General features: G+C 43.2%; 1 protein-coding gene across 1 annotated transcript in view; it reads right to left on the bottom strand.

Moving 5' to 3' along the window:
- unc5db (unc-5 netrin receptor Db) overlaps nucleotides 1-15,858 on the bottom strand; it is a 214,293-nt gene that overhangs the window by 16,419 nt on the left and 182,016 nt on the right. The window contains exons 12-13 of the mRNA XM_076098931.1: nucleotides 13,399-13,570; nucleotides 1,011-1,238 (exon numbers count right to left, since the gene is read on the bottom strand). Of these exons, the coding sequence (XP_075955046.1) occupies nucleotides 1,011-1,238; nucleotides 13,399-13,570 (400 nt within the window). The remainder of the gene's footprint in view (nucleotides 1-1,010; nucleotides 1,239-13,398; nucleotides 13,571-15,858) is intronic.

A 15,858-nucleotide genomic window follows, 5' to 3' on the forward strand; every position in this document is an offset into this window, starting at 1 on the left:
ATTTGCCTATTTACACATCCAGCAGACGCAAAGCAGCATTAGCACTCATTTGGACTCTAGTTTCTGGCCACCTGATGTTGGTCCAATACGAACTCTCTTTTAGGTATTATTTTCATCCTACACCAGCTCCTGAGTGAAATATCTGGCTTTAGTTGCTAAATGCTGCGCTATGTTCCCTTAGTTAGTCACTAACTTTGCCTGTGTGCTCGTTGGTGCTGGCTGTACAGAGTTTAACAGAGCTGGAAGCAGCATACATAAGGCTCATGGGAGCTGTGAGAATGAACCAAAAAACTAAAGTTGCCTGCTATAAAACTAAAACACTGAGCTTAAAGTAGCTCAAATGTTGCGTATAGAGCTGAGGGGAATTGAAGAGTCCGGTGATAATTCTCTGTGGGTTTGTGACATCGGTGAGATTACACATTTGATTGACGTATTAAATAATACAAGAACATAATTGTGAATAAACTTGTGCAACATGGCCGGCTTCGTGGAATAGGGCCGCCTATGTATTATGAGTTTATACAACACAGTCGCACAGCAGTTTGTGAAATAGTCACGAAATGGTATCTACAGGTTAAGTGTACAGGGTAACGAATCGTCTTTTTGTTGTGTTCCTCTGCACGACTTTGTTTTCGGAACGACATTACGTCAAAAACAAAAGTTCGGTTAAGGGAAAACATCATGGTTGGCCTTAAAATAACTAAGTACAGTTCGATTTTGGCAATAAAACCAACAGTTAGGTTTAGGCAACAACACCACAAAATGAGTGTTCGGAAAACTGTCCACTACCATTTCGTGACTATTTCACAAACTGCTGAGACTCTGGGCTGGTTATAACCTAACATTTTGGCTCAAGGAACTACTTAAGCCATTATTACTGGCAACATTGTCTTCATGAACAAATGAGACTGTGGAAAACCCTTTCTCAAGTTATGCTGGACATCCCCCTCGTTGGAGGAACCAAAGGGAAAAAACAACGAGTTGAACACCTAACCGGCGTCTTCCCCCACCTGAAAGGCGTGTGGCGTGTCGTCCACACAGTACACCCGCAGGCTGTATCTCATGGAGCCGGCCTCCATGCTCCCGAACACAGCCAGCTTCAGCCTCTTGACGGCAGCCTGCGTCAGGGGCTCGCCCACCAGGGCGTACGAGCCCGGCTGGTCCAGAAGCAGGTGGCAGCTCGTCGAGTCCATGAGGCAGTAACAGGAAGTGCACTCCTCCTCCACCGACATCACTTCCTGCAATGAAGCACAGAGATGGTTCCCTATGAAGACAGAGTATCTATCTTCCTGATGGTCCTCTCAGCTAGAACATAGCACATTCAGTATTCCTCTACATAACTGCTGAGACCAAAATGGAGCACAAAAAAAGAGTTGCGTTATAACATAAACTTCAAACACTCGCTACAAACTTGCACTCTAAAGAGTCTTATGTGTTGTATCATTAACCGACTATGAAAGAAACAGAACATTCTGCACACTGTCAATCACTTGTACACACTTTATTAACATTTTGGTCCTCCGACCTCCATCAGGTGAAATCAGAGGAGGTTATTTGGTTCTTTCATACAGACAAAAAGGAAGCATTATGTCCAATGATGGTATGATTGCATTTAATGAAAAGCTTTGATTAGATGAGCTAGGACACTGAAACACTGATCAGTTTATTTTGTGGGCACAAATATATATTAAACATTTGCACAAAAATCCATAATTGAGAATATAATGATTGTCACTACTGTGAGCAAATGTCAAATATACTGCTTACGTTTCAGTCTTCAAAGAACATTTCTTCTCTAATTCTATAATGCAAGAAATCTCTGTATGTTCGAGTGTGTGTTTGTTTGTGTTGGCATACCCCGGAACCGTTCGTCCAAACTACTTCACCGTTGACGAGACCCGAGGATGTGCAGTGTCACAATTGGTGCAATTTGAACCCGCGAACCATACAACCGAACAATATACGGTATATATACGTATAAATATATATATATTAAGAAATGGGCAGTGTCTAAAACATGGGGCCCTCTGCGGCCCTTTTCATTTTTTTTTATAAGCCATAAATTTCGATTAGAGGTCAAATGCTGCCCCCTATATGTTTGGAATATGTGGCCAGGCATTACACATTTTTGCCTTCAAAGGGAAATTAGTACGATCAACGGATTAAAACTCACATTAACATCGGATCAACTTCCAATAATCAGAAACAGCCATTATCTTACACACTGTTTGAGACTTCCTCTGATGTGGTACTAGATGTAGCACACATAGTTTATTGCTGAAGTCTATTGCAGAACGAAATATTCATGCCTAGAGCTATGTGGATATGAGCAAATGAACGTGTGTATACAGTAGAATGTATTATGGATTGCGTTCTGGTACACTGCTGTTGAATAATGGTGCAGGTAACATAACCCTGGTTTAAATCACAAAGCAAAAACCCACACAGGTTGTAAGCAGTCTCCTGAGAATGTGAAAAAAACATTTGCTACATGAGTGATAGTTTAGTACAGAACACAAAATGGACATTATGAACAATACAGACAGCAGCAGCTGTGAAGCACTACATTATTTCCAACTGGAATGAAGGAATCTTTAATGTCCTGTTTTTCCTCCTTTCCTTTCCTTTCCTTCATCAGAAACTGAGGAGAAGACATAATAACAAGGCCAGCAGAAAATGGGAGTTCTATTATACCAAGTAATGACAAGCCAAATGAAATATCTGAAAGAAAAATCTTTTTTTCCCCTTTCTTTTTCAATTAATGAGTCAGCTCATTTGAACATATCCTGTTTGAAGTAGGCCTACCCTCTGCTGAGCTCATTCTCGTGACGGAAATCCAAAACGATGCATCACCAATTCCAGTGGAAATGCCAAGATTCACTTCAAGGAAAATACACTGAAGCTAAAACTGCAAATGACATGTGATATACTGTATGACTAGCAGTGGTGGGCCGTCAGGGCCAGCTAAGCCTTCTCTGCTGGCCTAAACAGAATCACAAAATTATAGCTATTTTATAATTGAATAATTTTTCATAAATACACTACAAGTATTCTAATTATTTTTCCCATTAACTTATTTTCTCATTGCACAGCTCCTGTCTTCCTCTGTTGCTCTGCTTCCAGTGCAGCTTGTTTTAAGTAGAGCTTTTATCCAATCAGATTCAGCCCCTATGTCTCTATGTAAAGAGAGAGGCCCGAGGTCCTCTAGGAAGACTTTGCAGATTAAAGTAAATGGGGACGATATTGTTGATTGTCACAGTGTTCAACCAATCAGATCTTTAGTTTGACATGTTGGGCGTATTCTTTGACGTGCCAGAGCTACCGAGGTAGTCTACAAGTACGTCAGCATTAACGTGCAGCTCAGCATTAACGTGTGGCGTGATTGGTCAGTGGGCTACAGTGGACTGTTGTGACGCTGAAGCAGCTATCGGAAGTTAGTGTTAGTAGTAAGAGTTCAAGTTGAAAGATATGTAAGAAGTTATGACATTGACATGACATTTTTAGCGTTTTGCTTGGTGTAGATTATTTTCTTTTTTACCTAGCTTTGTTTTTTTAACACTTAATGGCTGAAGGAGGAGAAACGGATTTCTCAAGAAGGACATTTCCAGAAAAGCTGGACATCGTAAGAAAGGGTCGGTCAACCCCACAGCTAGCAGCCCTGACCCAGCCAGGAAAAGGATTTGTACGAACGGTATTTCTGGCTGACAGCGTTGGAGAAGCGTTACACATTTTATGGCTAAGAATGCGTTTCATTTGCAACTGAGCGTCTTGGTGCTTGGAGCTGTTTGGAGCTACGCTAACCTGAGTTGGCTAACCAAGGCAGCAACACGACACCATAGGACGGCAGGACACTTACAAGCTACGGTGCTTTTGAAAACATTTGGAGACCCGAGTGGATCTACAACTCAACGAACACGTTCGCAGGAGGACCTCTGGCTGGAACTGAACCGCACCGATGTTCTGTACAACCGCGTCATTAAACTCTTTATTAACAAAGAAAGGAGGATGGACTTTGTCTTTAAGTGAACAGCAGCTTTGGTAAGTGAACTGCTTTGTTTTTACATCTGCAGTAGCGTTACTACTGTGTTAATTTGTCTATGGTGTCGTTTTTATGATATGGTTAATATTGTTCCCTCTGATGTGAATAATATTTGAATGGCTCGTGCTCTTCAGTGTGCGGTGGAATGCGTGTTTTAGCGCCACAGGTTTGCTGTATTGATTTGTCATGCTTTGTTGTCATATAAATATATGTGACTGGTTCTTGTGAGTTTGTTCTTGTCATTGTGTCAATTACATAGATTTTGACTATATGCATGGTCCGTTAATGATGAAGCATCCCGTCATCGCGGGGTTAGGGTCGGACATTTGGTTCTCTGTTTGGGGTTTTCTTTTCTTTTACAAAGCAAGAATGATGGTCTGGAGAAATGGGGATTGTGTGGCGATTGCTTCAGCCCTGTTTGAATCAGTAGGGAACAGCTAAACGCTGCGGGGAGAGTTTGTAGCTTGTTTGCTGCTGTTGTTTTCCTGTTAAGCTAATTTAGCGTAGCCTCCCAGAACACACGTGCCTCACCAGAGTACAATGTTTTGTTTCCGGGGTCAGAGTGTCTCTTACGTGGTGGGTTGCCAGTTTGAGCGAAGTCCACCGAAAACATTATATTTCCCACAATTTAAGCTTCTGCTTTTTCCAAATGCACTAGTATTATTCAAACGTATTGTTCGGTTAATATAATAATATAATATAATCAAACCATCCGTTTAAATACCCTCACACAACTCGTGCAGTATAATGCAAGTCTCATTGAACGTCGTGCTCAATACTTCCCAAACACATGCATCTTCACTAAAACCTTACTATTTCAAACACTTCGCAGGCGCCCTACTATTCCTGACACGCATGGACATGTGGTGCACCTGCGCAAGCATGACTGTTTATGCAGAAGTGTTTTAAATAGTTTAAATAGTTAATAGGGTTTTAGTGAAGATGCACGTGTTTGGGAAGTAGTGAGCGTAACACTGGAAAAATGAGACTTGGATTATAGTCCACAAATAATGTGAGAGTTTGTAAACAGATGTTTTTAATATAGTTTTACTTTAGTTAAACGCGGCCCCCATTTACTTCAATTCACCTCTTCAAGAGTTCAAGACACACGGTGAGTAATTGATGTCCAAGTGGTAATTTTGTAGTATTCCTTTAACCAAAAGGTGAGCTTTTTTTTCCAGCAGAAGGATAATCCAGGCCAAGGAAGGCAAAGTGCACCAAGTTCACCTTCCAATCATCCGAAACCCTCTCACAATATTGTCACGCAGTATGTTGCAAGCCCCATCCTTGCAGGCAGATAAAACCCATGAACTACACGCGATTATGCCATTTAATGAGGAGCCGTGTGACCAAACGGCATGCTAAAGCACAGCCTGAGGAGCAGTATTTATTCCCTCACAAATAGTCACAAGTTAACTGGCCGTATGGTACGTTACCAGCCGTGTGACCAAACGGCATGCTAAAGCACAGCCTGAGGAGCAGTATTTATTCCCTCACAAATAGTCACAAGTTAACTGGCCGTATGGTACGTTACCAGCCATCACGTCCCGCAAGACTGCTTTAGAACACCGGCGTAACTGCCACAGAGCTACAATTCTCTATAATCTACGATCTTACCTCATTATCCATGTGCTTTGCAGAGTTTTGCAAATGCCTTAATGCTCAATGAGATGCAACGTGAAATTACCACGCGTGTTCAGTCACATCCACATCGGATGTCTGGGTTCTTTCTGTGAACACTTTATGTTTATGCATTTTATACTCATGCTTTCAGCATCCTCATAAGCGCGGCTTAACTCACAGCAATATGGCACTGAATAACAAATATACTGTGGCTGGGAGTGTCTTCTGTGGGCAGTGTGTATTCTAACAGCAGCTGGAATAAGGTATTTTAATGGCCCTGTGCATTTGCAGGTATTATGCATCGTCATAACCCTACACTCTCTCTCTCTTTCTCTTTGGGTTAGCCCTCAATGGTAAGTCATTATTTACACTCTGAGGAGCTCTGCCCTCTTTTAATATTAGAGTGAAATATCTCAAAGCGACATGAATCTTGTATTCATTCACATCCCCCCCTGGTCTCCTTCCTCATTCACAGCACTTGCACATCTCGAGAAATTGCCCTCTTACACAGAAAAAAAGATTCATTTTGTCACACAATGGCAAACCTAGAATACTTATAAATGGCAAGATTAGGTAAACATGAGCTTGAACTCAAAGGAGGGGAGAGAAAATACACAAACTGACAAAATGGTGACTCCTCGGTCAGCAAACAAGATGTCGATCGAAAGCGCTCTTCAGAACCACATCAATCTCTGAGCCAACGGCCTGAAGGGAGTCGACAAGGTCTCTCTTCTTACAAAGATGAACAAAAGAGGGAAGCGAGCAGCTTCTGTTTCTGTATTTTGGCATCCACTTACGCATCTCACGTCTGTGCGTTAGTACGTATGGAGAAGGGCCTATAAAATTGCGTTTCCATACAACTAAACTCCGTTTTACAATTATGTATCGAGGGAGGTATATTGTCTCCTGGATGATGGTGGCAGTACTTAATAGGTGGGTAATGTTGGGAACTGAAAAAAAAAAAAAAAAATGCAACAAAACTACTTGTTACTTTAGTAAAACATTATACTCTGCTTAAAATAAGCACACTTGTTACGTTATTAAAGTTATAGAAGTAAAGTAGTCAAAGTCAACGTCGACTATTGGTGTAACATAGAACATGAACAGCGGTATCCTGGGTGAAAGTCATGTTTGTTTGATTGGCCTATCCACCCCGACGGCCTTCTTCTGTAGACTATGATTATTTGTGACACGTCAAAAACAAACTAAATGCAGCAGGAAATACGCTACCCCTCGAACCGTAATTGGAAATGCAGTCTTGTTGTATGGGAATGGATTTTTAAGAGACCGATTTTGCATCAGAACCCATCAGTTATTGGTCTGACAACAATTTATCCTCTGTGAAAAACGGCCAGTATTTTGGGAGTGGCAGCAGATATACGGATAAGGAATATCCAGGAAAGATTTCCTCTTCTATGTGTTATTGTTTACAGTCGGTTAAGCAACTTGCGATGGGGGAAATATCATTTTTGTAGGTGTTTTAGGTCCAGGCGACATTTCGACTGTTAGCTACTTGGAAACACTTCGGACAACCAATGATCATGGGTGAAACATATAGATAAGATGTTAACTACAGTGGGAAATGGTCTTGCTACTGTATAATCATGTTTTGATAGCGAAACAAACAAGACCAAGTGAAGCTATGGCTATATGCTCCGAACATATACTCGAAAACACCAAAAAGAAGAGTGTCGGCTCCGAGCATCTATTCTGGTGAAAAAAAAAGATAATTACAACCAGGTCTACTCTTAGTACAAGGGTACCAAACAAAATCTGCTGGCGACTGTGGCTCAGAAAATACAGCAGGTCGTCCCTCAATCAGAAGATTGGCAGTTCGATCCCCACCTCCTCCTGTCCATGTCGATGTGTCCTTGAGCAAGACACTTAACCCCGAAGGCCATTCACCTTGCATGGTAGCCCCTGTTATCAGTGAATGAATGTAGTGTTAAAGTGCTTTACGTGTTCGGAGGACTTGAAAGGCGCTATACAAGTACAGTCCATTTACCATTGAAAGAAACTTTTCCATTAATTGAAGAATAAGGTCCATTACGTTGCATCTTTGTTTGGTTAAACAGTGGTGAAGAGGCTGCTGAAGCTCTTGAATATTCTTTATATCAGCCATTTCTATCGTTTAGAAAAACACAGTGGTGGGCCATCAAGGCCAGCTAAGCCTTCTCTGCTGGCCTAAACAGAATCACAAAGTTATAGATATTTTATAATTTAATAATTTTTCACAAATACACTACATGTATTATAATTATTTTTCCCATTAGCTTATTTTCTCATTACACAGCTCCTGTCTTCCTCTGTTGCTCTGCTTCGAGTGCAGCTTGTTTTAAGTAGAGCTTTTATCCAATCAGATTCAGCCCCTATTTCTCTGTGTAAGGAGAGAGGCCCGATGCCTGCTAGAGAGCCTTTGCAGTTTAAGTGAATGGGGACGATATTGTTGATTGTCATAGTCTTCAACCAATCAGATCTTTAGTTTGACAGGTTGGGCGTATTCTTTGACGTGCCAGTGGCACCGAGGTAGCCTGCTAAGTACGTTTGCATTAACGTGCGCCGTGATTGGTCAGTGGGCGAGTGCGTGACTAATGTGAAATTTAAGGAAGCTGGCAGAAGTTAGTTGGAGTAGTAAGAATTCAAATTGAAAGATATGGAAGAAATTATAATATTTTTAGGGTTTTGCTTGGTGTAGTTTATTTATTTGTATGAACGGTGTTCCTGGCTGACAGCGTCGCACATTTTATGGCTGGGATGTGTTTCATTTTAACTGAGCATCTTGGTGTTTGGAGCTACACTACGCTAACCTGAGGACGCCATAGCACGGCAGGACACTACGGTGCTTTTGAAAACTTTTGGAGAAACCCGAGTGGATCTACAGATCAATGAACACATTCACAGGGAAACGGAGCTCCACAACCGCGATCCGCGGCTGGTCCGTGGCCGGCGGAGGTGGGATCCCGGCCCCGCTGCGAACCGGCGAAATACAACTGGGGAGGCTCGACTGTGAATCGAGAAGGACTTTTTACTGGAACTGAAACGATGTACTGGGATTAAACTCTTTGTCAACAAAGAAAGGAGGATGGAGTTTGTCTTTAAGTGAACAGCATTCGGTAAGTGACAAACTGCATCTGCAGTAACGTTACTACTGTTCATTTGTCTATCGTGTCGTTTTAATGAATAACATTTGAATGGCTCGTGCTCTTGTGTGGAATGCGTGGATCCGCTGCAGGTTTGCTGGATTGATGTGTCATGCTTTGTTGTCATATGAATATATGTGACTTTGTTGTTGTCATTGTGTTAATTACGTTGATTTGACTATGCATTGTCCGATAATGACGCAGTGTCCCGTCATGCACGGATTCATGTATCTGCACCGTAGCTGTTCAACAGTAGTAGGACAGCACAGAAGGCCCAGGTATAAAATGCACGGCCCGCCTCTGGAAAAACATAATTCAGGACAAAAGAAGCTGTTCTTTGTCTAAATTACAAGCTCTTATAAGTGCTGACAACGACCACAACAGCCAGGGGCAAAGCGGTGGTATTCATTATTCTGACCCATGCTCAGCTTGCCAAAACTTTACATCAGATTTACATTTACATTACCACCTGATTGAATACTCTCTTCATGTTGCTGCTCAAAAACATGAGCAGATAATGCAAAGTGACAGCGATCGGGCTTGTCATGCCTTTGGATTTGGGATTAAGCTCTCGGGACTTCATCCACACCGCCGGTAAAAACAATCTTCTTTGACGGGGGGGGGGGGGGGAGAAAAGAAAAAGCTGACATTGTTGGAACACATACACAGAAAGAGTTGGTAAAAATACAATGTGTCCTATTCAAAAGCATTAGAGCGAAGCTAACAAGAAGCGAGTTGAACTGCTTGCTTGTGTTTGGTGTTGATGGTGTGTGCGGATGTGTGTGTGTGTGTTGCTGTTTAAATGTGTGATGGGGGGTTGGGAAATGTCCGTGGAGGCAAATGGAGAGTCGTGCCCAGCCAGAGAAACAATCTCCATGACTCTCCGCCTGATAGGCTCACATCTAAATTCAGCGTGCCATGTCTTTCCTGATCCAGTAATCGATACTGCCCTTGTCTAACTGCCCCTTATACCTCACCCGTTGCCCCCCCCGCCACCACTCCCCCCACTGACTGACAGCAGCCATGCCTCTTCTTGCCCATTACACGCTGTAATTGTTTCTTTATTTTCCTCCTGCCAGACCGGCGGTGTTACCTTCATGGGGTCTTATGTCACCCTCTGAGCCCACAGAGAGCATGAGGCTGGATCAATGAGCAACACCACAAAGCCCCAACAATCCTTTATGGCTCACGCATAACTCACCTGACACATGGCACACGCTCGCTAACAGGACCTTTTACCGCATAAAGCACACATATATATTAAAGGTCAGCAAACAGAGGGAGATAACAGAGTCAACAAACCGTGGCATCTAAGGTCAAGGAACAAGAACGTCCGTGTTCAAAACTCACTGTCCTGCACTGAGTGACATCTGATACTGTGTGAAATAGTTAAAGAAAAAAAGGCAACATAAGGAAACTATGGCCGTGGTTACACTTTGTTTTCTGTGACTGAATGCACCAGATTGAAGCTCAGCTGTGTCCACATATGTGTGTCCACATTTTACACTTCAATGCAACCTGCTTGATCGGACAGGGATCGGATATATTTCTTCTTTTGGAGAGGGGGGGGGGGGAGGGGGGATGACGAGTCCACATGCTGTCTACACCTTACTGAGATCCGAATTTAACAATAGAAAGGTGTGGTAGTCAACGTTTTTGATCCCCTTTAAATTGTGCCGTGAATGAAACATATGATGTTTGTCAGTTTAAAAGATCATTTTAAATGGGATCAATTATTTATCTCACGCCATTTTTTTTATTTCAATTTATTTTTTACAGCCCCAAATCATGAATTTGCCTCAGAGGGCTTAACAATCTGTACAGCATACGATATCTTCTGTCCCTAACGATTGACAACTGTAAATATTTTCCAAAATAAGGTCCCATGGTGGTCTACCGGAAGGGACGGGACATCGCTCTTTAATGCGAGCCAGGCGACCTGAGCATGTGTTCTGGCTTACCGAGCCCCAAGCGTACAGACATGACAGCTAATGCGTCCTGGCATAATCAAAAGTCGGTTTGAAAGACAATTGTAACCACGGCCTACGACAACATATCTTAGAGTTAAATGGCATCTAGCTGCCGTACTGGCATGGAGAAGATACTGTTAACTATGCTTAGTCCTGCTTGTATTCAGATGCATTAATATAGACTACTGGTGGCTCATTTTACATGAGATACTCTATCAGACAAATATTCACACAAATATAAAAATCATCAAAATGAAAGAAATCAAATTTCTTAAGATTTTTATATTTGGTAGATTCAATTTCAGAAATGTACATACATTTTTATATTTCAAAAGTACACTCTAGACATCGTAGAAGAAGGTGTAATATGAACTGTAAGTCACTCGTGAAATTACTAATTCAACTGAATAAAATTAATAAAAGCTGCATAAATTCAGTTTTTGGCCACTTGGGGGTAGCAGAACACGCATTGATATAATATGACCCGGGGGTGGTGGTTCCCATCTTCAAAAAGGGGGACCGGAGAGTGTGCTCGAATTACCGGGGTATCACACTACTCAGCCTCCCGGGGAAGGCTTATGCCAAGGTGCTGGAAAGGAGGCTCCGACCGCTTGTCGGATTCAAGAGGAGCAGTGCGGATTCCGTCCCGGCCGTGGAAGAGTGGACCAGCTCTTTACCCTCGCAAGACTACTGGAGGGGTTCTGGGAGTTTGCCCAACCAGTCTACATGTGCTTTGTGGACTTGGAGAAGGCTTTCGACCCGGTGGTTCTCGGGTCGAAAACCTCGGGGGTTCTCCCTCGGGGGTTCTTGTGGGGGGTGCTGCGGGAGTATGGGGTGCCGGACCCGTTACAACGGGCGATCCGGTCTCTGTACGACTGCAGTAGGAGCTGTGTCCGCATTCTCGGTAATAAGTCAGACACGTTCCCGGTGGGTGTTGGCCTCCGCCAGGGCTGCCCTTTGTCTCCGGTCCTGTTCGTGACTTTCATGGACAGGATATCTAGGTGCAGCCTCGGGGCGGAGAACGTCAGGTTCGGGGGTCTCGGGATCGACCTCTCTGCTGTTTGCAGATGATGTGGTCCTGTTAGCCTCCTCGGATCATGACCTCCAGCATTCACTGGGGCGGTTTGCAGCCGAGTGTGAAGTGGCGGGGATGAGAGTTAGCACCTCCAAATCTGAGGCCATGGTTCTCTGCCGGAAACCGGTGGATTGCTCCCTCCAGGTGGCTCAGCCTTAGAGATAGGGTAAGGAGCTCGGTCATCAGGAGGGAGCTTGGAGTCGAGCCGCTACTCCTTCGCGTCGAAAGGAGTCAGCTGAGGTGGTTCGGGCATCTAATTAGGATGCCTCCTGGACGCCTCCCACTGGAGGTTTTCCAGGCACGTCCAACTGAGAAGAGACCCCGGGGAAGACCCAGAACACGCTGGAGAGATTACATCTCCCAGCTGGCCTGGGAACGCCTCGGGATCCCCCAGAATGAGCTGGAACATGTTGCCGGTGAGAGGGAGGTCTGGGTCAGCCTGCTTGGCCTGTTGCCACCGCGACCCGACCCCGGATAAGCGGAGGAAAATGGATGGATGGATGGACCCAAACATTTTTTTTAGCAAACTGGTCAGTAAAAAATATACACATCCAGAAGATACGGAGGCGTGTTTTTATTTCCTCGCCAGCTCTTTGTTTAGAGCTGTTTTACATAAAATATGCTGCTTCTGGAAAAGAGTTGGATTGGAGTGAAATTTGTGTGCCAGAGCACCAAAACAACAAGCTAAAGGAGGCTGAAAAGCTCACTAGAGGTGAAGGGAACTACGGAATTGGGTGTTAAATCTCTGTAGTTTTGGCACTACAAGCAATTCCTTTCACACTATACATAGTCATATAAAAAAAAATGAAATTAGGTTTACGACAACATACGCCTGCAGCAGGTTTATATTTGCTGTTGTTTCAGTAGCTAATAAAGAAACGGATGGGTCTCAAAAGAAAGCATACAGGTATCATATATATGATATGGACACACTGGCAGCTTTTCGGTTGCTTTCAGATTTAGTTTGACATTGTAGGCGTGTAGGGTTGGTAGATCCAGGTGTTACAGCTACAGTTGCATTGAACAACACGCTGTCTAGAGACATGGAAACAACGGAGCAGTATGGCGGTCACATACAGTAAATGTTATTCCATTATCTTACCATCGTATCTCATGTAGAGTGAGACAGGTGGTTGGGTTGAAAAGGATTTCATTTAAATACTGGTTAAATTAAAAACAATGAGATACTGATATATATGGAGCCTAGATGGTGACATCACAGCACGACCTCAACAGCACATATACTGTTTTTTACTTTTAGGCTGTGACTGATATTTGAATGGTGTTTACTCTGTCTACAAAATCTGCACTTCAATGTCATTTATAATCTAGTCTTGAGGTGTAGCAGGCTTTGCACTACAATCCTAAACAGGGGAAACCCTGAGGGTCGGCTTGTTTACCCTGCCTTCACTCCTGTGGACATTTAGCTCCAACAAAAAAAGAATAGAGCCATTGGGGGGAAAAATACAATGGAGGGGAGCCATGTCTGAGCCGAACCAATATCTTGACGGGGTGTACTGTACTTGACAGGTGTGGGCCCGCAGCTCTCACCTCCCATTTGCTGTCCTGGGTTTTCCTCTTGAGCTGGACGTTCCAGTTCTCTGTGTCCACCTCGGCGCAGTGAGCGATGGTCATGGCCACCGGGGTGAAGAGGTCCAGGACCGGAGGGCCGTACGTCACCTCTGGGCCCAGGAGGATTTCACAGCCTTCCAGTGTTTGGACACTGAACACACACCGTGACACACACACACAGAGAGAGAATGAGACACATTGTATAAGATACATGAAAATAAGCTGGCAGCAGAATGTTAGAAATTGCAGGGCATCGCGTTTCCTGCACAGATGCTGTCTTAATGTTAGCATGTCTGCAATACATTAGTATACTGCAGGACTGAAAAACACTTAATGTGAAATGCTTAATGAAGAGAGTGCTTTTTTCCCCTCACCAACATGATCCATAATCTGTGATTAAAAAAACTATTTTCACTCAAGAAAAGGTGGAACAGAACAGCCACCTTGTGCCTCGTGTTGTACATGGCGGCACCTTTCTTGCTGTAAGCACTGTTAAGATTGTGGCCACTGTTCTCCACTGACTTGACCATATTTAATTAATAAATACATGTATTAATTAAATTAAATCTCACCTTGCCTTCAGACAGCCCTTTCTGATGGGGAAGTGAATCACACAACAACACAAACAAACCAATTCCCATGTTCCGCGAGGTAAAGTGACTGTTTCTGTCAAGGAGTATGGTGGCTTTGAAGACAGCATAGATAGCAGCTTCAGTCCCACGTCAGAAGGGGCTCTCTGACGGCCAGGTGAACCGGTAAAAATATTGTAAATATAGCGTACACTTAAACTGATATCGGTCTTTTTAATGTGGCTGAAATAAGTTATGCTGCTGACCCCCGACCACAGCAGTACATCGCTTTGCTCCAGCGGCATGCTGAACGCTATCTACTTTCGGTAATACACTGACAATTGATGAGTACCTCATACAAATCCCTTTAATATCTCTGTTTTAGTTGCTGCGGCTACATAAACAACAGTGGACTCTTGCTGCTGGAATATACCACAGTGCTACAGAGCCAGGCTGCAGGACTTCATTCAGGCACAGGTGAAAAAGTCACTGCGATCAGCCAGTGAGCTGGAATGAGCTCATTAAAAAGTGGCTTACAACGAACAGTGGATTGCAAGTGGATGGTGGCCCCGGCAGCCGCGGTGGTTGGTTTTTAGAAAAAAGGGCAGGCGGGGTCGTGACAGAGGAGATCAATGCCTCCACAAAGCTTTCTAAGCTCACATCAGACCAGAGATCTGAGTGTTGATTTGTTACCGTTTCCTCCTTTGAATGGGAAGTGATTCATAGTCGTCACGGAAGCAGCAGCTTGAACGTACAGCACGCTACACAATGCCTTTAAACTAACAGGTTGAGAATGAGGAAGAATGATAGTAGTAGCGAACTAGAGCTGGACTCAACACCTGCTGTATAAGAGCCTGCTTATTAAAGATATTCCAGTTCATTCCAACTTATTTCTGATCATCATTTCTATCAGTTTATCACTACGACAACAAGAAAGAAACATGAAAGACGGAAGGAAAATGATGCTCAGAAAGGTTGCAAACAGCTTAGTCAGATCTAAACCACCTTAGCACTGTGTGAAAAACAAACATATGAGGGGAGGTCCCAAAGCAGAGAGCTTGTCCAGTGTTTGTATTTCATGTCTTGCATTTTGTCTTACATATCAAAACACTGACATTTGATGAAGAAAGGTGTTATACACATACATTGTTAACTCAAACTTTCCATCACTTTGGTCCGGACTGAAATTAATCACAAATGACTTTGAAGAGCCTTTGATCTTTCCTGTCGTGCCACCAGAATGTCAAAGATTTTACTTTTCCAGTGAAACATCTCTACCTCTCCCCGACAGATAGTCGATATTCATGGTCCCGAAAGGATGAACCCTAATGACATTGGTGATTCATTCACTTTTCTTCTATCACTACCATCTGGTAAAAAATGTCCAATACTTTAGTTTATAGATATATATATATATAGATATCAATACTTGCAAAACTGATGACATTCCCTTCAGCAGTACTTTGTGTTTTTTTCTAAGTAGTAAATGTTAGTAGGGCTGAACTGAATAGTTCTAAACTTCAAATCTTAGTCATGACATGCATACCATTTACATTTGTATTCTAAAAGCAACATTTGATTACGGCACAGCTTGTTTTCTTGTTTTTTTGCACGTCTAGTCGTTCTAGTTAAACTCTGTATTTCTGCACAGTTGCAGATAGAGATTAGGCTGCACCAAGGCGCCATTGCTAAAATTTCACAAGATCGTTAATATCCTCTGCTCTCGTGTTTCACCAGCTTCTCAATCACACAGAGCGGAGCAGAGGAGAAACAGGTGACGTGCAGATAACCAATTACAAACAGGCTTGTAGTGAACAGTATTAAACTATTTGTAGAATTAGTCCAGTGTGTCCATTGGTTCCAGTGGTGG

Source organism: Anarhichas minor, unplaced genomic scaffold (assembly GCF_050575085.1).
Source record: "Anarhichas minor isolate MPS153535 unplaced genomic scaffold, ASM5057508v1 ptg000025l, whole genome shotgun sequence".
NCBI lineage: Eukaryota > Metazoa > Chordata > Actinopteri > Perciformes > Anarhichadidae > Anarhichas > Anarhichas minor.